The 24,265-nt window shown below is 36.0% G+C and overlaps 1 protein-coding gene across 1 annotated transcript; it reads right to left on the bottom strand.

Moving 5' to 3' along the window:
• Positions 1 to 1,106: 1,106 nt before the first annotated feature.
• CCDC18 (coiled-coil domain containing 18) lies at positions 1,107 to 24,124 on the bottom strand. The gene is given in 25 exon segments (XM_085067319.1): positions 1,107 to 1,214; positions 5,401 to 5,439; positions 5,441 to 5,548; positions 6,011 to 6,127; positions 7,192 to 7,291; positions 7,834 to 8,047; positions 8,855 to 9,018; positions 9,462 to 9,604; positions 10,060 to 10,227; positions 11,568 to 11,684; positions 13,176 to 13,253; positions 13,860 to 13,994; positions 14,728 to 14,859; positions 15,361 to 15,471; positions 16,232 to 16,452; positions 16,985 to 17,145; positions 17,255 to 17,358; positions 17,550 to 17,859; positions 18,721 to 18,842; positions 19,576 to 19,672; positions 20,383 to 20,511; positions 21,355 to 21,464; positions 22,393 to 22,560; positions 23,088 to 23,238; positions 23,415 to 24,124. Coding segments are annotated over 25 exon segments (3,465 nt in total). The 5' UTR covers positions 23,573 to 24,124.
• Positions 24,125 to 24,265: the final 141 nt, after the last annotated feature.

Raw genomic sequence — 24,265 nt, 5'->3', positions numbered from 1 at the left:
TACAGCACCCTCCCTGTTCTTTTGCAACAGACTGAGGAAGGGATTTCTTCCCTGATGCCTCACTATTGTAAGAGTCCTAATAGGCATTACAGGAAAAAAAAACCAAATTGAAAAAGGTGATGTGGATTCTGAAAGAGACAAGTTGTTGGACAGATTCTTCACATTTCCTTCTGGCAGTGTTCCCTACCAAGAACAGAGAAAGTAAGCAAGTATGCTGCAGCAAAAAACTGACAGGAAGATGTTGAACAGACCAGCTTCACTACATTCTTGCTAAGACTGGGATCTCCTTTCAACACTTTAGTCTCTGCAATTGACAAGTCAGAAATTAAAAAAATTAAGAACTAGCCTGATGTCTAAGTTTTGGAGAAAATATTTTGCATATAAACTGGATTAAACAGAGGGGCACTTGGACTGGCACTTCAGTGCAATTTGTGTTTAACATAAAGTAACTGTAGGCATACTACATTCAGGAAGAAAATCAGTCCCTTGTTTCTGTCCTGAGTGACAGGAAAAAGACAGACCTTAATAAGCAATTAGCCTTATGAACAGCATTCAGCTAATTGCAATGCCATTGTACACAGTAAAATGTTTTCCAAGACTCAACAACCCCAAGTTAATGCAACACACTTCAGAAGAATGAACTTAGTGTTCAAGGATTTGCATAGATGTAAATTGGTTAGTAACGCAAGAAAAATAGGACACTACAGAAATACCTAAATTATGTTTTAAAAAAATGTCCATACTTTCCAAAAGAAATGAACTGGCTTGAACAGTGTAAGTGGAATAATTAACTTCTCAGGCAAACAACAAAATAGCAAAATATCTAAAGATAAAATATAATTATAATTCTACTAATTTATCAGGTTTGACCCAAGGTTTAACCAGATAAATTAGTATACAGACAAAATTTTAGTGCAAATGCTATTTAGCTGATTCAGAGATTAGGCAAATTGATTTTGCTGCTCAGGCACATTTATATTTAGTGCATGTGGGAGGAGCAAACAAGGCTTTATGCAATGCTAGTTAGTGGAATTCCACTAGTGTTGTGATGCAGCTGTAATTACAGATTGGTTATATTTTCCACTTGATATCCTGACTTGAAGGGCTCATATATTCCACTGCTTTAAAAAAATCTGTCTGAAATTTGATGCATACACTTCTAGGCTGAAGGCAAAATGATGTGCATAAAGAGAGTTAAAAAATAAAAGTAGTTTAATTTGCAATTAATGCACCAATCAACCTAATTCTAAGGTATTTCCTTTACAGTCATGTAGAGAAACAAACAGCTTGATTTAAAACACACAATATATTTATTTCTGTAACAGTGGGTTTTGCCACATCATAATTTTCATAATAGCAGGATAAATAATCTGAAACTGCAGAAATACTTTAGGTGAGTGTATCTTGACCTTGTCAATGGTAGCAGAGTGTGTGGCTGGTTTTGTAGAACCACTTAATGGGGAACATGTAGCATTTGTGGAACGTGTTTACATAAAGTGAAAGGCCCAGAACTGCCCAAGGAGTTTAGCACACTGCCACTTGCAGAGCTGATGAAATATATCAGGTAGGTTTGTTGGCCAAGATGCTTTTAATATGCAAAACACTTAACTGAGGCCTAGTATTTAAACGGAAATACATTCAATTCTGTTCCTCTGCTTTACATCAAATAACTTTAGTAACCTGATTTTCTGAAGTATGAATCACATCCTAAAGCACATCAATCATGTGTGCATTAATCAGACTTAGATTGAGGCCTCAAAACCATATTTGCAGTTTCTGATGCTTATGTAAATATAAAAGTGGGGCCACTAGCCATTCATACCAGCTAAATTGTGTGGTACTTTTGGAAACCTAGAAATAAATATGTTTTAGAATGCATAGTTACGATGCAAATTTAATCAATGGGAATTTTTGTATGGATTTTCATTTGATTAAAAATAACAAAAGAAACAAGTTCAAGCTTTATGGCTCTTTGTATCTTAAAGACACTGCCTGGAGTAAAGCAAGCAGGTTTTGCTGCCGGTGTCTATGACCAAATCAGTGTCCCAAAACATCTTACAAACATATCAGTTTTAATAAGATGTTGTGTCTGCAACACTGCATGCGTACAAAAAAGATAAAATATTCCCAAACAAAAGTTGTTAATAAGGTAGTACCATTGTGCTTTTAATTAGAAGTGAGATATGAAACAAGTACATAATTTAAAAACCTTAGAAAAAGATGACAGCTGAAATTAATCCCTACAACTTAAGAAAAATAAATTTTATTTTTAAGTATAAAAAATAAATTAATGTGTTATTATATGAAGGCAATAATATCAGTAACAGTTGGAAAAATAAAAATGTCGTCATCTGCTTCAGTACAAATAACTACATTCCTTACTTAGAAATACAATGTTAAAATTTCCTCTTTGAATGCACAACTACCATGCCAGCAACAGCATTCCTGGGTTGCTGCTTGTCCAATAAGCAGCAGTCATTTCTTCACAGTTGTGGCCCCTGAAACAAAGTATCTGTGATTAATTACCATCTCTAAATCAATTTGCACCAAGATGTTACTTTTCATTATTAACCTTCATCTTACAAATTCAAGAAAACTGACAGCAGGTCTCAAGTCCATGGCTGCCTTCTCAAATTCTGACCCCCTGGACCGATGTTATTAACATTTTTGTTCACTGTTCCTGTAACTGCAGTGCATTTGCTTCTCAATGAGCACAACTTACAAATTTTCTGATACATATTAAGTTCTAGCAGCTAACTAGGAAGATGTTATGCAGAATATTTTTTAGAAGAAATCTTCATATGCAAATCCCTGTAAAAATTTTGTACATTTTAAATGAGCACTGTCTTTCGAAATAACTCCTCTGTGTAAGGCTTAAAGTTTCATGTTGGATTGCATTGTTTTCTTCCGTTCCTAACAATTTACGTTTATATCAATTCAGGAAGTGTGTGTAAAAACCCCACCAACAGGTATCACGGTATCAAGTATCAATTATCAAGAGGAAAAAAGCCTATGATGTCTGCCAGCACAGAGCAAGAAAAATAGCAACATGAATGTAAACTGTATAGAGAAATAAATGCAACCAAACACAGCATGTTCGGGGTTGAAGTTGTTTTGTAAGTTTCTAGAGCTTTAGCTTCCCCCTACCCTTCCTTTTAGAAACAAGTGTATACGCTGGATCTAATTATCCAGCTCTTCATTTATAGCAAAAAACAGAGTTTTAGGTCTCTTTTGTATATGATACACACCAGCTATGTTTACATTAGGCAGTGCACAAAAAGGGACTGTATCAGCCATTACTATTTCACATCATATTATACTATGGTTCCTGCTAGGTATAAATTTAAAAGAAATTATGTTGGTTCTGTGTTTATCTATCCAGGTTTAGCTAGGTGCTTACTCTTTATGAGGAAGGCTATACATACTGTACAGAAACACTTGTAAGTAGCATAAAAGCAGCTTACAGCTAATGAATGAAAGATGATTACAATAATTCCTATTTTTTATGCTATGCACAGTTTTTCAAAAACATTGTAAAAATCTTTTTTTAAACAGTCAATCATTGTAAGCACTAATTTTTTTTCCTATTTCTCTTACCATTTTCATACAATTTGACTTTTCATTTCAAAAGGAACTATGGTCACCAAAAATTAGATTGCTATAAGTCCAATCTGCCCTTTTTTTTTAATAAAGGGAAAAAACCTCCAATTTTCCAGAAAAGTGAAAAAGCCATTTTAAATGTTCAGTAAGATACTTTCAGTTCCTTTATTTGGAATATTTACAACTTCTAAGGGTAGCAGAGTGCTGTATTGTTACAAAATCTTCACTGCAGATTGAAGCAGAGTAAGAACAAAGAATGATTCAACCGAAAACTCTGTGACCTGGTTATTTTATGAGTCCCAAAGGGACAGAGTGGACCAGAAAACAAATCAACCCCCCCAGCAGTTCCTTCCCTGAACTAATATATTTTCTGTAATAAGCAAGGAAGGTGGTGTATTAAGAAGAAAAAGAATGAGACAGACTGTACCCCTGGGCAAGACAAATACACTGCTCCTCCATCCCTTTTCCCTAGATAGATTAGGCAATTTAGTTTTCAGAACTAGGACAGAAAATTTCTGTAGAAGACTGGTCAATCAGTCTGCAATGTGATACTAATGAAGAAAGTGGTTTCTTACGTTATGTTAACATAGTTGATTTTTAAACAAAGAAGGAACCATATTACATTCTAGGTGGAGCCAGAAGCCCTCTGCAACGTATTTCATGTTTTCTACAGAATGTTTCCAAAATCCTGTGTTTTTTTTAGCTTCACTTCACTACATTTCCTTATCCCGAGTCTCTGAAGGAACATGACTGGAAAAAGGTCTATTTTCAAAGCCTTTCTTATATCATTCTTAGGCCTCTCCCTACCAGGTATTCTTCAGCAAAAACAAGGCAATTTGTCTGGTAAGAAAAGGTCTAGTCAGCAATTGTACAGGGGTTAGCCAGGAAATTCCTTCTTTCAGAATCATCCCTCAGGAGAACTTGGAAATTGCTAATGATATGTGTGAAAGGTAGCAGCAGCAGTCACTGTCCTGTTCTTGAGCATCATCAATAACCTGACAGAATTCAAGATGGAAGAGCTGACATTGCTTTAATGAAACAACCTTCATATTCAGCTGTGACATAGGCAAGCCCTCATGATCTAGAATACAGATCAAATGCCTTTGGTGTTCACACAGAAGTAAAGCTTCTCTGATATCTCACCCTATGGAAAAGAAACACATAAATACAGCATAACCTAAGTGGCAGAGGCCATTTTGGCTTTGGTGTTTAGCTCTAGCTTGGAATCATCCTTGATTGAATTTACTTCTTCAGAAAGTTTATCTCAGATCCTATTTGCATTTGTAGTGACTGATTCATGCACCAAACCAAAGATTTGTATACTTCATAAAGTTAGCTATCTTCTCAAGTCTCTCCATACACTCTCATTCACTAGGCCAAAAAATTCTCACTTCTCGTTCCTACAAGCATGCAGATCTCACTGCCCTTTTGATCTAATAATTTTCACAAGAGAGGTGCCTAAGTCATAACTCATGTCTCATCATACAGCATGTTGTTTTGTTTCATTTCAAGGAAGACCATGGCATCCATAGACAGAAAATCAGGTCCCTAAAGATAATCAGCAATCAGATTTCTCCACAGAAAGCACACAATTAGGAGTGTGCCATTAAATTTGTAATTATAAACTAATTAAACTAGTTTAGGGGATTAAGATTCAGCAAACACCAGGATATAAAATACAAATGATTCTAGGAGAAGTAATGACACTTATGCTAAAGAGATACCATATCATTTCTTCTAGGCATTGCAGTAATGGCATTAAAAATTGATAATTTGTTGTGTATCCAAGGTATGTTTTACCTTTCTAAGAGCTTGTAGGCTATGTTGTTTTCTTTCATTTTCTTTTTTTCTTCAACTGATTTATTTCCTGATCTCTCTGGAGCAATTCAAACTCTTTTTCACGAAGTTCATCTTTAGAATGCTGGAGTTTCTTCTCTAAGCTCTCAATCTGAACAGAAAATGCAATTAAATCAGAACCAATATTTTAACAAACTAAAAACAATTTTATAATTAAAAAAAAAGAACAAAAAAACCCAAACACACAAAAAACCCCAAAACTCACAAATATTGTCAGTATTACCCCTGACTTTGGATTCCTCTATCAATTTTTTATTTTGCCTACATTTTCCTTTACTAAAAGAGCAGTTTGGGAGCTGCATCGTATCAAGTGAAAAAATAGGTTTTCACTTTTGCACTGCTATAGCCTTGCAAAATTTATGGTTTTAATTGACGAACAAAGTATTTTTATTGGTACATTGTTAAGGTACTTCTTTCCCTCTCCCTACAATAAAAAGGAGTTCTCATCTTCTAGATTAAATCTGGCCAGCTGTCGTGTCCCAGGACCAGACTTTCTCATAGAATTAGCTGCTCTTTGTTAGGGAAACTGTGTGTTTAATTAAGCAAGAATTACCTGTTTATTGCATTCCTTAATTTCCAACTCTGACTTCTCTAAATTGCACTGTAATTGAATTATTTGTTGCTCCATTTCTCCCTTATGTTCACGAACTGTCATATCCAATTGTGTCATCTAGACATAAAAAAGGAAGAAAAGGAAATATTTTATTTTGAAATAACATGCAGATTTTAAGAAGCAATATTACAAATTATGAGAGCAAAATGAATGAAATTAATCCTTTTTAGCCTCAAGAATATTCTCTCAAGTAGTCAATATAAAGCTACACCCTAGCTGTTTCATTTAAATAGTGGCCACACATAAAAAGAAAAGGGCAAAATTGGGAAAAAGTCCATAACTGAATATGTTAGGCCCTCATATGCAAAATGCAAGCCTAGTTCTCCTGTTAAAAGAAATATGTGTAGTTTATTATACTAATCCACTTCATTAGGAGGTGCAAAACTTTGCCAAACAAAAAAAAAAAAATCAATTCATCAAATGCTTTGATGAATTCCTGGAGCAGCTCACTGTGGCAAAAATATAGTGCAAGATCTGGCCTCCTTACACTGTCAATTTCTTAAACAGATTTATTCAAATTCCCACTCCTTCTCTCTGAACCTCAAATATTCTTGAATAGAAAGGCTGGTAACTCCTGCAGGAAGAGGATTATTCTAAGTGACAGAAGAAGAATTTTCCCACGATGGGCATCAAGTCCTGAAGCCAGACCAAAAGACTGAAAATATTTCAAGTGAGCTACAGAAATTTATTCACAACAAAGATACCATTTCTGATTTAGAGGCTGCTTTAATGTGAATCAGATATGCTCCAGTGCAAACAAGGAAAGGAATCTATCACCTTCAAGCACCCTTCAGCTCAGATCTTTCCCTCCTCTTAGGAAATTTCAAGATGAGCAGAATTGTCCCAAAACTTTATCACTAATGAAGAGTCTTAGGACAGGTTATGGCATAAAGCTTCTGTTCTATCAAAACAATAGTCTGTGGTCCCTTAAGGGAGCACAACCTGATTTTCCTGGTACCATAAGGCTTCAGCAACACAGGTTTGGAAGTTGACACTGTGGCTGTAGTAGCTAGTACAGTTTGAGACAATACATCAAAGCAACCAAACCTAGCAGGTTTTTTATAAGTTATCCACCATATAACAGGAATAATTGTCAGTAACATGCTTAAAAATTATCTGACCTGAGCTACTCTTTGTTTCAGTTCCCAATTCCTTTCTTTCAGTGCTTGGTCCATGTCAAGGAGTTCCTGCTTTTTGTCTTCAATTTCACCCTTGCAGTACCTGAAATTCTCATATGTTTAATTGCTTAATACACATTCAGTTGCTTATTCAGCTTGAAAATCATGAGACCTACTACTTATTTAAAGCATATTACCCTAAATATGAATCAACTAATTCACTGCAAGGAAACAAACCCAAATAGAATAATTCTGTTAATTATACTCCAGGTTGAGAATTCCTAATAACTTTATTATTCAAGTTATTTAATTGTCTATATCAGGATTCTTTAAAAAAGAAAGTATGAATTATTTGTGGTCAGAAAGGAAACCTGACTATTCTTATGACTACTTCACAGACTTGGGATTCAGAAAATAATTTCAGCAGATTTTAAAACACAATTCCCCAAAAATAATTCAGCACCACTTTTAAAAATTAAAAATGAGCCAAGGATCTAAAGTGTCAAGTTATCTTATAGCCACAAACCACCTAAAAATTATAGACATCTGCTAAGAACATTAAAAAACCTCATCCAAACTACTTGCTATTCTTAAAAGAATAACTAACACAACTAAGCTTTCATGATGGAAAAGAAACCAGCTTACCTGAGCTCAGTTGTTAGATCCACGATAGCAATGTGCTTCTCCTCCAGAGAGGAGTGTGCATTCTGTAATGCATCTTGCAATTCCTGAAGCCGTGGTAAAGTGATCTTTAATTCTCCACGGGCATTCTGTAATGCAGATTCCAGTTCTGCTACTTTCTGTAAGGCTTCCCTGTGGCAAGTCTTAGTTTGAAGCAGCTTATCTTCTAAATCATTCACTATTTTACAGACACACCACAAAAGATAGAATGTTTAATTATCAGTACAGCAGGGTCTTTATGCAACACCACTACCTTGTAGCACTTGTGGTCATAATAAATATTCAGTATCACTATCTTTTACAACAATCTAGAAAAACAGTGACTTCTTATACAAAAAAAATTTATGGCACCTCAGTACTTGCTAGTTTTATTCAGTTCATAATCAACAATGGACTTGAAACATGAGGATATATCTAAAAATATCTGGCCAAGGAGACAGTACAGAGACAATATAGTAAATGAGTATGTAGTGCCAAGAAAAATGCAAGCAGAATTGCTGGTATTTCTCTGGCTTAAAACAATGGTACAATTAAACTAAATGGAAGAGAATGGATTGGAAAGTTTATTTCCATGGACTTGTGGAGTTTTCTGTTTGTTTCAAAGAGCTGAATTTTTGTGAATAGTATATGCCTTTATTAAATCTACGTGTCTTGTTTGACTATCACATTAAGAATGTGCATTACCAGTTTACAGGGAACTTACTTATCTGTTTCACCTGGGGTAAAGGTATATACCAAAGAAAAATATATATATATACCAAAAAAGTGAGAATTTGCAGAAGTATGTTGAAAAAAATGTTTGTGACTTTTTGAGTTGTGAGTTGTTGCTTGTTTGGGTTTGGTTTTGTTTCGATTTCAAAAAGCTATGATTTTTTGACTCTCATGTACTTGATTACGAAATGGGGGGAGGGGAGGAAAAATGTCTAATACATATAGAGGACTAGTTTACTGAAAGGAAGCCTGAGAAACAAAATAGCCAAATTACCCTCATTTGCCTTTTTATTGAGCTCTGATCTTGCTTCTTCCAAACTGATATCCAACTGATTTATCTGCAGAGCTTTGTTTTCACCATCTTGTTTTAATTGCACTACTTCTTTTTCCATGCCAGTAAGTTCATTCTTGCACTGATCCAGCTCCAATTTAATCTGCCTAATAGAAGCAACCAGAATACAATGAACCATGGAATAACAAGAGCAACATGCTCTAAGACAAGTGTTTGTGAATAAAATAGAAATAAAAGTCACGTTAAGTAGGCTTTTCTTGCAATAAAAACTATATCCTTTAAGACTAGCAAGCTCCTGTAGAATGTACAATCTACAATTACAAGCAAATTGATTCGTTCATAAATTGAACTCCTTTCTGAAGTGCTATCTTAAGGCTTAATAGGTTGCCAGAACATGCATTAATTCCATTGGAAAACTGTTCCAGAAACTCATACCTCTGCTAGTCAGAAGCTTCCCTTCTGAATTCCAGTCTATGCTCCCAGAGAGACTGAAGTGTGTAAGTGAACAGATGAACACCATTTCAGACAGCAATCTTTCTCATCCATATGTCCATGTGCAGAATACACCTCTCACTTATAACAAACCTACCTGATTGCACAATTAAGTTCATCCACCTTCTGTCTGTTTAAATCTGCTTCTTGAGCAGCTAGGCGGAATTTCTCCTCCATCTTTCTCAACTCATCTTCTGCACATGCTTTCTGCCTCTGAAGCTCTTTTTCCAGATTGGATACCTATTTAAAATGGCATTTAAAGAGTACTTTTAAATTACATACCAAAGAAATACACGTCCTTGTCTTGCAACTCACACAGGGAGAGTTTTTACACCACAGATTTCTTTGTAGTCTGTATGTAATTTAAGACTAAAACTCTCAACATTTGAAAGTCAAATTGTTTCTAGTAAATATAACAAGATGCAACTTTCTGAATTTAAAGACACCTCTCCTTAACTGCAGTCTAGGGTTTGATTTTCCAAGTACCTAGCCACTCTAATGCTAGCTAGAATTTTTGATAGCTCAGAACTTGGCTTAAGATAAAACAAGCCACTAGACTCTATGTTAGATATATCTAAAATAATAATTATCAACTCAGTTATCAAAGTAATATTCAGATTTTATAGGTATTATGAAAACATATATAAGGCATTTAATTTTCTCTCTATATGTATACATTTCTCACCATACTGTACCTGTTTTTCAAGTTTAATTTGATTATCTTCCAGCTCCCCATTTCTAATAGTTTCTTGCTGTAACATTTGCTGCTGATGATACAAAGTTTGTTGCAGGAGAATATTCTGTTCACTCATGTCTTGAATATTCTGACCTTTTTTTTTTATTTCTTCCTGTAAATAATGGAGCTGAAAAGACATTTATTTTCCATTACAATAAAATATTTTTATTTGGACTTGCATCAGCTATTCTCTTTTAACGAGCACGGAATCACATTTGTGATTCAATAAAACTTTTGCTTTAAAATAAAAATTTAGTTTCATTACAGTTTCAACAGTACGTAACAGACCTCATAATTCATCACTTATCTGTACTATATAAAGTGAGGAAAGCAGTAACTTCTCAGCCCCAGGTTTTGATTCTTGCTTTCTAAATAGAGCTTGTCAGTATTTTTAAAACATACATAACAGATTTTTAGTTTCTAAATAACTGAACTTCTTTTCTTACTGCTGTACTTTATTTCTCTTTATTTCTAGAAGGTCCTGGTTTTCCCCTTGAGATTTTGTTCTCAGTCCTCCCCTTTATTTCTTCCTGCCTATATGATAATAGTCATTCCAATAAAAAAGGGAATTTTGAGTGCCTAACTTGTTTTATGTTGAATAGTCTGGTTTCTCAGTGGTGAATGCCAGGGGGAGCTGTTCAGGGAAACAAAAACAAGAGAAGTGTTCTTTAAAAGACAAAATCAAAAAGAAATCACTAACTGCTCACTCTGAAGAGAAGTATTGACTGGAACTTACTTACGAAAACAGTGGCCACAATTATAAAGCCTCACTTGCTACACTTGATGTTTCACACAGCATCCACTCCCTTCATATGCAGTATAAGAACAATAGGGTTTAGGGCTTAGGAAGCAGCAGTAAATATCACAGGCTTATGTGTGACACAGAGCACAGATTTCCATCAAATTAATCCTGTACAGGGTCTAGCAATCTCCATCTGACTAAAGCCTCTCCCTCAGCAGGTAGGCCAGCACTGACATGATCAGCCTACTATATAATTAGTTCACCCACAAATAAAAATTCATTCTAATATTAAAATTAACTCTTTCTTGCTTTCATGTAGTAGTACAAAGTATGATAAAACTCAGGGTCTTGAAGTAAATATTTTCTTATGCCCAGGACTTAGTCCCTATTAAGACAGTTAAAAACCTGATCAATTATGTGCACTTAAATTTATATTGCAATAGTGCTCTCTCCATTTTTTCCAAGAAAATGCTTTGTTTCACATAATTCTGATTTTGTTACCTAATTCGACAGTTCATTTATCTTAGTGTGTCTTTAACTTATCCAGTGTTGCTTAGTTATGATTTTCCCCCTTTACCCTCACAAAATGTATCATCTCTTCCCAGCTTACTTTCTATTCACAGTTCCTGTTGCAAATTTTGGCTGTTATTTCACAAACGTTTAGATTAAATCAATCATAACAAGTATTCTCTGCAATGCAGAAAAGTTGTAAAACAACCTGTTACCTCTTCAGACCTTTCTTTCAGCTGATTTTCAAACATCTCCTTATTTTCTTGTGACTGACTCAAATACAGTGCAACTTCTTCCTTACAAATATTTAGTGCTGACTCGAGTTGTCGTACCTAGTTGAATGCAATAGATCACTTAAAATGGCATGGCATGGTTTGCATTAACTAGTCCAAAAATTGGGTTAAAAGACATCTTTGCGTAAAACATCACAAGAGCATTAAAACAGTCATGGAAGATTATAGTAAACTTTAAAACTGAAATAGTCTTCAAAACTGAAATTATTTATGAAATTCAAAATTATAATACTTGAGATTGTGTTTACATCAGATGAGACTATCAGATACGAGAAGATACACCAGCATTTTGTCAGTAGCTAGAATTTAAAAGCAAACATATGGTCAATACCAAGTCATTAATCCATTATGTTTTATTACATATAGAACTGCATAAATAAATTTGGAATTATCATCACGGGTGAGTTAACACACATGTTTAAAAACAAACAACAAAAAAAAAAAAAAAAAACACTCAGATCTTAATGCAATTCTTTTCAAAAAGTTACCAAGGAGCATGTTTTCCCTTTCTGCACTGGCAGACAGTGCCTGAGTTTCACTGAAATGGAAAGGAATAGCACTGAGCGGTGCCAACACTGTTAATCTATTTTACACTTCTAATGTTCATTTGGATTTGTGTAATCTTTAACAAATAGCTTATAACCTTGAACTGATAAAAATGATAACAAACAACCCCCAGAGATCTTAAGGAAAAATAATTAAGCTTTTCTTTAATGTTTAGTTTCAGTGCAAGAATTTCTCATCAATGAGAACTGAGCTGATTTTAGCTGCAGAATTACTCATGTTTTCACTTTTGCAATCAGACTGCCAGTCTTCTAAACCATACTGGATGTATATCTCTGTCCCCAGTTGATCCAAGGGCTTTTTGAAGAGAAATTACCGTGTGTCTTATTTTTACATCTCTGGAAAAAATCCCAAATACTACAAGGCCACTTGGACAGAAAACAGGTCCAACACAAGCTCAGAAAGAGCATGCTAACAGCCAAGTCCACAGTATCCTCCCCTCCTGATATCCTGAAGATTTAACACTATTTGAAACCTGACTGGGGTAAATCCCCACATGGCACTGGTTTATTAAAATACTGTTGCAAGCGCTGCATGGAAAATATTTATCAGGCAAACACTAGGAAGAGGTACAGATGGCTAAAAACATGACCAATATTATAGCACCATATATATCCACAATATATGCCATATATAGAGCAAAAGCATATGTAACATTAGCTCTGTGAGACAGTGCTGGACTTTAAGAGTACAATCAGCAAAAGTTTGCCCTATTTGTAACTACAATAATTGTAAAAAGCAATTATGCATTGCATAATCTCTTACTGTAGGTTTCATCATACTTCTTTTAATTTTAAAAAAGAGAACAAACCAAAATGAAACAGATAAAGAAATACTTCAGATAAATGACTTCTGGAATGCATACTTGAGACAAATTTCTATAAAACAGTTTTTCTACAGAAGGTAAAAGGAAACACATTGTTACCACAGACTTTATTACTTGAAAATTACAAGGAGCTTACTAACTTTGATTTTTTCTTCTGTTAACTCACTTTCTAGCATCTTCAGTCCTTGATCTTTCTTGACATTTTTATTTTCCATTTCCTGTTTTTACAGGTATTTTTATTCAAGAGAAAAAAAATATAAATATTATATAACATAATAAATACAGTATCAGTAATTTAATAAAAATTCATATTCAGAATCAGGAAAAAAATGCAGATCAGTGTATTTAAAACATAACTGCTTGTATAATATATTTGTGTACATGATACTCTGAAGTGAATTTGGTTGCTGATTGATGTCTCTTCATATCCTGCAGCAGCAGGCATTATTAAAAGGAATAAAACATTATCATACTAGAACTTTCTTGGTTTTCCACCCAGTGCAGAATAGATGCAATTGTTCTTTATCCAGCTCTCTTTCCTTTCATTACAGAGAGAAGCCCAAGGGGCAAACCAGAGGCAAAAAGAGAATGCTAAGGCAGAAAATACTGAGAGGTCATTAAAATTTATACAATATATAGAAGTGGTAGTAGCAGTAATTTGGGACTACACTAGATTCAGTCAATTACTCAGACAAGAATTAAGAAGCAAAAACATAAGCATCTTTAATTTTCCCTATTTTTTCCATGTATTTATGGATATGCTTTTTATTATTTTTAGTCATTTGTTTGATCTGCATTTAAAGAAAGTCAAGAGCTAACCTTACCTCTCTGCTTCCTATTAGCAGCCCATCCAATGATTCAATGTGATGCTGTTTATGTATAACCTCTTGTTGTAAAATAGACACTATTTTCTCTTGTTCAATGAATTGTTGATGTTTCTTCTCCAGCTGTGTCTGAAGCTGTCCATAAGTAAATCGTAATTTTATTATTTCAATAGGAATTTGTGCATCCAAAATTGTCACTCAGTTCTATTCACCCATCATTTTTATAACAAAAATTAAATACATTCCTGCCATCAGCAATATTGCAGAGTCTTAAAATTACCAAGAAATCCCAAGCACTTAATACCTTAAAACCAGAAGAGAATGAGGGCAGACAGAATGTAATTGCCTGTCATTAGTCAAGACAATAAGGCATGCATACTTTCTTTAGTAAAAGATGAGAAGCCTATTGAACAGCCAGAAATAATGACAGTTATATTTCTAACCACATGGAGAAACAGACTTCTCCAAAGACTGAAGAATGTACCAACAGTTCTCCCTGAACGCAGATGCTCAGAAGGCTCAGACTTGCAGAGGCTCAGCCAACAAGAGAACGTTTTTAGAAGCTGTCATGCTTTAAACCCAGTAGGCACTAAAGCTATACATTTGTTTTTCTGGGTGTTTAAAGCAAAGAACAACAGTACTCTTCCTAAGTCCTTATTTCTCTTCAGGTGAGCAGAATATGAATATTTCAAAGGGAAAGTTGTATAGTTAGTTAGATGGAAAATGTACTAAAATCAGGAAATGTAGGGAGAAGAAAGAGCTTTTTAACATGACTTTTTAAATTGATGTCTCTCAAAATTACAAGATAAATTAACATAGGAGTAAGTTACCACATACAACACTCATACATACGCAATAAAGGTCTTACTAGGTCAATCTGTTTCTCCATTTCTTTGTGCTGCTCCAGGTGAACCAACTTTTCATTTTCAAAAGCATAAGTTATTTTCTCATGTTCTTCACTGACAGCTGTTTCCAACTCATGAATGCGTCTGTTTTTCCCCTGGGATTCAGCAACAACAAAAGGACTTAATAAAAACATTTAGCTGTGATATTAAACTGTTTTATTTGATCATCTAGTTTCTAGATTTCATAAAGGAGCAACAAAGAAAATACTGAAGTTACACAGAGCATGTGTCATCTCAAAGGATGTCACACATTTAACACAGGTATAGAATGTCAGTAAATGCAGTCACTAGAGAGACAAGGTGTCTGTCAAGATTCACTGAAACAAATGACAATTCAAGAGGGCCAGATCTTCATTGCAAACATCACCACAAGGAAAAAGTAACGTCCATTAATAACTTACCACTTTCAAAGGCAGGGAAAAAGGATGTTTTACTTCAAAGAAGATTCAGTTTTTGAAACCTGTGTTCCCTAAAATCTGTACCAATTATTTCTCAGATCTGAAATTTTACACATTTTGAATACAGGGAATATGACTGTTATGGTAAACTTCTATGACTTTTTACATCTATGTAGTTTCTCACTGAGAACATTTTACCAGGAGTTCCTGTTCCAGCTCAGCATTTCTTTCTGCAGCAGTGGAATATGCAATAGTCTTTTCTTCCAACTGTTTCTCAAGTGCAGAAAGTTGAGAAGACTTCTTTCTTATCTGAAATTAAATATGGCACAAAAGAGCATGCAGACAACTGCTTCAGGTTTATTCAAATATTTGCATACACTCTTTTATCACCAATTCCATTTTAGCTACTTCTATATTATTTTTAATAAACTGTTTGATTTTGTTGATCTATCATATTTTATTACTTACAGAGAAGGATTCAGGACAATTTACCTACAATCAATCTAATGAATTATCAGTGAAATAACTATTACATATTTATCACATTTACATCCATTATTAGGAAGTACTGCAAAGCCCATTATACTGAACTCTATAAATACATTAGCTCCAGAATGGGAACATTAGCAATTTAATTTATTCACCCTGAGAAAAGCTTAAATTTTTCTTTCTGTGACTCTCTGGTAATGATGTTCATCTCTGGCACCTACACTAACATTTAATGAGGAAAAATACAACCGTTCCTTCAACACATATTTCCCAAGACTACCCAATAATTCAATCACACCAAAGCATCAAGACTGTGCATATTTTCCACATACCACATCAAAGTAGTAGCAGAAAAAGCCTACTAACACCACCTTTAAAACAGTATTTCTGACAACTAACAAATTAAGGCTGCTAAGTCTTTCTGCTTGCTGAAAAGTTTAGTTTAGTTTAAATTTCTCTCAAATCAGATTTCAAAATCAATATGGCAATTGCAGTTTTTCTGTAACTACTGTCTTCAGTGTCTTTGATTACTGAACTAAAGAAAAAGTGATATACTTTTTCAGTACTATTAAAAACTTACTTCTCTTTCTAAGCTATTAGTTTTTGAAGCCTTCTTCAATAGGTCTTCCTGTATGATATGAAACTGACTGGTTCTTTGAGCCATGCTGGTCTTCAAAGCAGAATTCTCATCATCTGCTTTTGTCAGTTTAGTGCGTAACTCTTCTATCTCTTTTTGGAATTTTTGCCTCACCTTTTCAAATTGTTTGCTTATAAGTTCCAACTGTTGACATTTTCTCCTCTCTCAAAGTAGAAAAAACAAATTTAAGATTAATTTATAAAAGAACATGCAAACCCATAACTGAAAACTGTAACTCATGAAAACAAACAATAAAACCCCCATGAAAACCCCAAGAAAGAAACAAACAAACAAAAGAAAGACAGCATCATCATATAGGTGCTTTGACCTAATTTCATGGAGCAGAACTAACAGTAATGACAGAAGCAATCACAGAAATACTGTGATAGCAGGATACAGAGAAAAGAATCAACAAGAAGATTAAGACCTTAGCACAACCTGCATAAAGAAAAAAATAGAACTCCTAGCTTGGCTATTGCTGAATGAGCAACTCCAGTAGCAAAAGAAAGAAATACATTGTGCCTGGAGAACATGATGGTTTCCAAGGTGGCAAAATGCTCCCTGTTCAACCAAACAATACCTGTTAGCTCAGAGGTAAGTTTAAAAAATGCTGTAAAACCAACTTGAACCCCTCCAGAACATTTCTGTTCTGTGGATTAATTAGACAGAACTACACAGCTATTTCAGCCAGCTTACCTCCTGGACTTCTGAGTAATTTGACAGGCTCTGTTTCCAGGTCACATAACCTGCCGTTTCCTTGTCCTTCATTACCATTAGAAAGATGCTCAGCTCCAGTACAGATAGTTAAGTTTGCACAAGGCTTTTGAATTTCTGCTTCTTTTATCGCCTGTTTAATGCTATTATAAACGAGAAGACAACTATTTAACATTCTTTCTACAGGCTAGTTCTAACACCACCTTATTATCTGCCTATTCTTGCCACAGTTGAGTAACCAGAATGTTATACCTTAGGTCAGCAATCAAAGGTTTACTTGATTCACCACAAGATTCAGAGGTAGCTTCTTTTGTTGAGGAACTCAATAGCTGTTGTTTGAAATGGTGCCATTTAAACTGAAAATTAACAGAAAACAGAGATCAATGAAAAATCAACCTTTTATTGCTTTACAGCATCCTTAATTCATGTGTTATACTAGCATATAAATTTTAAGACACATATGCCAGGATGTTAAAAGTTTGGATAACTCCACTCTTAAAATTATTCAAAACATAATACACTGTTAAGACTGCACCAGTTACTCTACCTCTTCAGATGTACTTAAAGACAACTGAGAAATAATGGTTTCTAGTATGTTGAGCTCTTCCCTTGAATCCTCAATTTCTTGACGACATAATTTCAAGTGGTTATGTTGCTGTGCAGTAAGTGCTCTCAGCTCTTCATTTTCACTTATTAGAGCATTTTTCTCTTTAAGAATTATTTCTTTTTCAGAAAGTTCAGTCTCAAGTTTGATGATCTTCTGATCAGACCGACTCAGCATTGATGTAATTTCAGTGTTCTTTGCTTCTAGGGTTTTAATTTCTTCTTTTGTGTTGTGATTCTCTTCCTTTAACTGCCTAAAAAGACATTTGAAAGGTATAGCTCAACATACAGCATTTTCATTATTAGAAGCAGAGACTTACTAAGGAGACTCAAGCTAATATAAGGGTGTTCATATACTGCCCACTCTTGCCAAAATGGCCTAAAGAACTCCAGTTAGGAGAGGAATGTGAATGTGGACAACACACATAAATTGAATAACCCCAAAATGTCTGTGCAGGTGTTTGTCCAAATTTAACAATTCTAAAGACAACCAGCTGATGGTTGTCTTCCCTCATTAAATCAATGAGGGAATTACCAAAGGACTTATAAAAAAAGGAGGGTTCAGCTTGAAATGAAACATAGAAGAAGCATAAAAGATCGTAACTGTTGGAGTTGTGACAAAAAGCAGTCTAAACAGTCTAAACTAGGTCTGAATGCCCCGTAGGCTGCAAACAGCATCACAACCTCCACTGAGGCCTGAGTGCAGCCTCCCTTCAGATGCCAAGAGCATCCTTCATTCTAGCTAGGGACTGCCAACACGGTGTGCAACAGGTAGGGACCCCCAGCTGGCAGTGCAAGGGGACTCCCAGGGCGCTGCTCACCAGCAGGTGTGTGAGCAGAGCACAGGTACACAGCAAAGCAGAGCACCCACATGGCCCTCAGGAGCAGCAAGCCATCCAGGGAACCAGCGCCCCCAGAAGGCTTGGGGAGCAGCTTCTTACTGTGAATGGGTGGCAGGATGTGGGATTAAAATGTTTAAGAATTACTTACAAGAAAATAAGTAGAAATTTATTTGTTTCAACTACATGGATTGAACAGCACACTCACAGTGACCATTGCAAGATGCAATTTCTTCTCAAATAACTGTGCAGAGAATTTTTAAAAGCCTTTGTTACCTTAGTTGCTCTTCTAGGATGTCTAGATCCTTTCTGTAGCTGATACACTTTTCATTCAACTTCTCTTTTTCTTTTTCACAATTAATTAAACGTTTTCCCACGACTACTTCTTCAGCTTTAGCCTTAAAAAGCAATTTTTTTAAATTACTCTATGACAATAATGCAAGCTTCCATGGTCAAGAGGCTATTTTTAAAAGAATATTGTAAACACTATGCTCTTTCTAGTAAATCAGTAGATAATCCTATTGCTCACTATAGTGAAGAGAAGGAGAGAGACAAAGAAGTTTTCTTTTTCTGTCATTTAGGGAAAAATTAACTTAATATTTTAGGGCATATTTGTGGTTGGCAACCTCGTTCCAAAAGGAAAGAAGTCTAACAAAAAAATTTCTCTGTATGACCTAACTGTGCTTTCTCCTCCCACAAGGCAGGAAGCATTAACAATTTTGATCATCAGAACTTTGGGAGATTACTTCATTTTCATCTTAGCTCTTCTTCAGCACATGGGTCATTGAACAGCTTATACATACAGAGAAAAAGAGTTCTTTTAAAAGGATCTTGTATTTTTAAAACATAAACTTCCCAGCTCGCAAGCAAAAGACAGAAGAAACAGCAGTAGTATTAGGATACTCCAAAGATGCAGACTCCAAAGATCCTGACTGTGCAGAGAGTGTAAAATTATATCACTGAATTTATCACCACAAACAGTTGCTTGCCCAGTCCTACCTCCTTTAGGATTTTGCCACCAACAAGCAGAAGCAATTGACTCACTCATTAACTTATTGCTGTTAGCTGCCTGGCCTATTGGAAGAAAAATCTTAATACAATGGCAAAAACAAGTGAAGAAAAAACTCTCACCTTTTCTAATTTTTCAGTTATTTCTGCTTTATACTTCGTGAAAGCTCTTGTCAGCTCCTCCACATTCAACAAAGCTTCATTCCTTTGCTGTTGTGCTCTGCAAAGCAAAAGATGCAAACCAATTTTAAAACCACAAACTTCAGCCATTATGTAACTATCTTCTCCAGTTACTAAAAATAATTACAACAGTAATTGCTCCAGGTACCTCCTTTCTTCTTCCAGCTTTCCAAGCCCCAGATATTACATGAGAATATGTTCCAAGAGAAAACCCAGACTCCTCTGTTTATCACTCCACACCGCTTCCCCTTCCTCTATTGTTACTCATTAGGGAAGAAGTTGGAAGAGTAACCTCAGGACGGTTCAGGTATGCAGTCTGTTCAGCACAGCCAACAGAAGCACACAGGAATTGCTGCTGCTCAGGAACATTACTCTCTTCCATTAAGGGAGATGTGGGGATGAGGCAGTGCCTCATCTAAGTACAGCTGACCCTCAGATTGGTGTCCCTCAGTCTGAGAAGCACTGCCCATCTAGAGATGGCAAAAGTATTCAGAGAAGGGCATAAAAGCACTTCAGAACAACAACATGGCATTAGTCTAAAGCACTTCAGTCTGCCTGGGTAAAGAACAGTAAGTTGTTGCAATTAATGATTAAAAGCAACCATAATAATTGTTAATACTAACCATTTCCCCTTTTTAAAAAAATAACATCTTTAAAACAGAAAAGTAATTTGATTCCACAAAACAAACAACTGTCAATGGAAATAAATACACTCTATTATTCTATGTTCCATTCATTAAAATCAGTTACCTCTTTCCTTGCTTGCTTTGTTCAATTAACTCCATTTTCAGATTTTTATAGCCCTTTTGATATCTTTGCAACATGTTTTCTCTTTCCATTGCTGTTTTCCGATTTTGGTCTAGTCTGTCTTCTGCATCTCTAGCAAATAAACAAAGCATAATTAAAAAATAAGATTTTTTTGTAAAGCAAATAGGTTTCTGTTGTTCTCTTCTGTACACAGTGTTCAAGAAGTGCTAGCCAAACATGCTGTAACTAGGTTTGGAACACCCATAGTCTCCAGACTCTCCAGGAGTATGTCTGCAGTCTGAAGTGGTGTTTAAGACTTATCAATATGCACCAGGTATCACAACTGCCAAGGACCCAGAGAGCTGATTCTGTGTCATGAGCTCTGATCATAAAAATCTTTTCTCTGCCAATAGGTGTGATTAGAAAGAACACTAAAATATAAATTTAAAGTAAGTATTTTTACTTTTTTTTGGTGAAGACAGACTACTGAGATAGTAATTGAATATTACATGACATGAGCTTGTAAGACAAGCTGACAATCAGGTATGCCTTTGTGACATCTCTGAACAGTGTCTACACCAGCTTTATTTGGCCACTGATTAATGTATTCATGAAGAAAGAATCCTTTATGATAGAAAGAACAGTCATATTTGGAAATACGTTACAAGAAATGTTACAATAGATTATATGTGGTCATGCAGTAAACAATCTATCCAGTTGTAAGGCCACACTTCTATTCAGCACACATTATGAACTGGCCTCTTTTACACATCTCTATTATTTTTTCTCAATTTCTTGAAGTACATTCAGCACAAACAAGATCACCCCCCTCCTCCTATAAATGGCTCTGAAATTAAAGTTTCAGACCCCAGATTACATGACCCACACAGTACAGGTAATTTCGTCATCCCTAAAAAGAGACTGGACTAGCAGGCAGAAAACAATAAAATATTGATTTAAAAGTACACTTATTACTTCAGAATTTTATCTTGAGCTGAAACTTCTGCTTCCAAGTTTACAATCTGTTCTGTCAACTTCGGAATGTTGCCTAAATGTGTTCCTAAAGCAGATTCAAGATACAAAATCTGAAATACAAACATATTTGGGGTTTCATTAACATTTGCATATACACAGATGAGAAACATAAGAACAACCTGCTCACTGAATGACAGGGCTCTTAACCTTACTGCAAATTATGCTCGTTCATCTACACCACCGTAACTCCAATTTTCTACTCATTTAACATTCCTTCCAGTTCCAGTGTGATATGCAGTCTAACAAAATGATTTTTTTACAGATTATTCTTATCTCTTGTTTTTCCCCAAAAATTTATATTCAACCATTTCTTCTTTCAAGGCCAAGCAGTCAAACATTTTGTTTATTTATTTATTTGTACTCTTTTGGAGATAACATTTCTCAAACCAAACACACCAACCATAGCTACATAATATTATATATAAACCAAATAAAAGAACATAGTTGTCCTGAAACAAACCTGTACAAACAAGTGTACACTACATCAGTAGTGATTTATTAGATACAATATTTCCTTTTAACTCATTCTTCACTTTTTTCAAAATAGCAATATTAATCCAACCTGAGAGATCAACTATTTTCATTTCCTAGACAAACAACTACTGTGCCATTATTATTCCCATTAAAGTCTATGTAGCTCAGACATGTGAATGCACAATACTAAATACATCACTGAACTATTTTCTTTCAAAGTGTATTTCTTATTCTGTGGCTTACTATCTTTAGAATAAACTTTGGAACATAAACAGATGGAATTCATACTTAATATAGTTGTTTTGCCCATGAAGAAATAGATTCCAAACTACTCTGTCCAAGACTTATATTGAATATTACATATGCATTAAATATTAAACTTACACAGATCAAGATAAAACAAAACCCAGCATATTCTGCTTGGAATTATAAACTCAAAAGTCATAGCCACTGAATGTTTTGGGGTTTGTGTTTATTTCTGATGAATACACCAAAGATACATACTTTTGATTTTGACTGCATCAATTCCAAGTTCATTGTTTCCACTCTGTTCTTTAGGTAGTGGTTCTGAGAAGTCAAAGATACATTTTGCTCACGAAGGGCATCCAGCTTCTCCTGAAGATGTTCATTATCTTTCACAGTTTTATCCAAAGTTGTGGATACTGAGTAAGACTAGACATAAAAATACACATATATAAATAGATCATAAAATCATAAATAGTTTGGGTTGAAAGGGATCTTCAGAGGTCATTTACTCCAAGCACCTTGCAATGAGCAAGGACAACCTGAACTAGATCAGCTTGCTCGGAGCCCTGTCCAACCTGACCCTGAATGTTTCCAGAGATGGGGGATCTACCACAGCTCTGGGCAACCTGCTCCTGTATTGCACCACTCTCATAGTAAAACACGTATTACATCTGATCTAAATCAGTTTAAAATCATTACCCCTTAGCACAACAGGACCTGCTAAAAACTTTGCCCCCATCTTTCTTAGAAGCCTCAAGTACTGACAGGCGGGAGCAAAAACTTCGCTGAAGAAACGTATTCAAATGATACTATGTTTAACAGCGCTCACTTGAGATCATTGTCCACTGCTACAGTGTACCTACTCCAAGCCCAGCAGCCAAAAAATGCTCAAAAACACAGCAAAGATTAGAAAGTCGAAGTAATAAAAAGAAGTAACGAAGAGCAATATTTACTTTGGATTTTCCTTGAAAATCCTGGCGAGATGTTCTGCCAGAATTCTTCTGACAGCTGGAGAAGCCTTGGCAGTTGTCATTTGGCTGTACAAAGTCCTCCAGAGGGAAGTCTACTGCCTCGTCGAAGCAGTGCTTGTAATGTTCACGTGTTCTAGTGTTTGGAGGGAGAGCAAAAAGTCACTACTCCTTTTTTTCTTTATTAGGTTGCTCATAAAGACTATTCAAACGAAAAGCACAAAAAGAACTAATTGCAATAATCCATCACACAGAATAAGACAGATTCACACTGCAAGAGACAGGAGGTTCTCATTGCAGACACACTCATACCTGGAAAGCTCTTTCTCTACAGTTTGTAGGTTTTTTTCAGTTCTTCTCAGCTGATTCTGCAATGACTGCACATTTGCGAGCAGGTCTTCATCAGCACCATATGTAGAGCAAGCCCACATGCTACATTCCATTGGGAACACGAGTAAGGCTAAAGTCATATTTAATATTAAAACACTATTAAATGTGCATGAAAACTACTTGCAGAGATAAAAAAAGAAAAATACAAAAAATACTGAATTTCCAAATGTAGTCGTACATTTCACACATTAGTCCTTCCCTTGTTCACTAGATAAAAATAATAAATTGTCTTTTCTGTGAGGAGTTCTATATGCATTCACGAAGTACAAAATGCTTCATGACTTGCCATATATGAAAACTGGGAAAACCTGCTTTACATTAGTTGGCACAGCTCTGTCACGCAGCGGCCTCAGGAATCCCGGCAGGAATCCCCTGGCCCTGGGGAGCCCGAGAAGCGAACGGCACACAGGGAATGCGCAAAACTTGCCTTGCCGCCCGTGAGCAGCGCAACGAGGGACGAAAGCGACAGGGCCCCGGGCGGAAGGGCAGCACCAGCGGCGGAGCGGAGCGGGGCGGGCCGCAGGACGCCGAGCGGGGTCCGGTCTGGCGAACAGGCGCGGCTCGGGGCGCTGGCGGCCGTGGCTCGGCTCGGCGCAGCTCGGTGGCTCAGCCGCCCGTCCTCACGGCACAGCGCCGCCGCTCCCTCCGCGCTCGAACCGCGCGGGGCGCTCAGGGCGCAGGCGCGGCCCCGCCTCCCCGGCGCGCTGTGGGCGGGAGCAGCGCGCGCCGCCGCGGTGCACTGTGGGCGGGCGGGGCGCTGCGCTGGCGCTGCG

The sequence above is a fragment of the Lichenostomus cassidix genome, chromosome 8, assembly GCF_008360975.1.
Source record: "Lichenostomus cassidix isolate B80296 chromosome 8, HeHo_3.0, whole genome shotgun sequence".
Lineage (NCBI taxonomy): Eukaryota > Metazoa > Chordata > Aves > Passeriformes > Meliphagidae > Lichenostomus > Lichenostomus cassidix.
The sequence above is the reverse complement of the archived record's forward strand: the minus strand, read 5'-3'. Positions and strand labels throughout refer to the sequence as shown.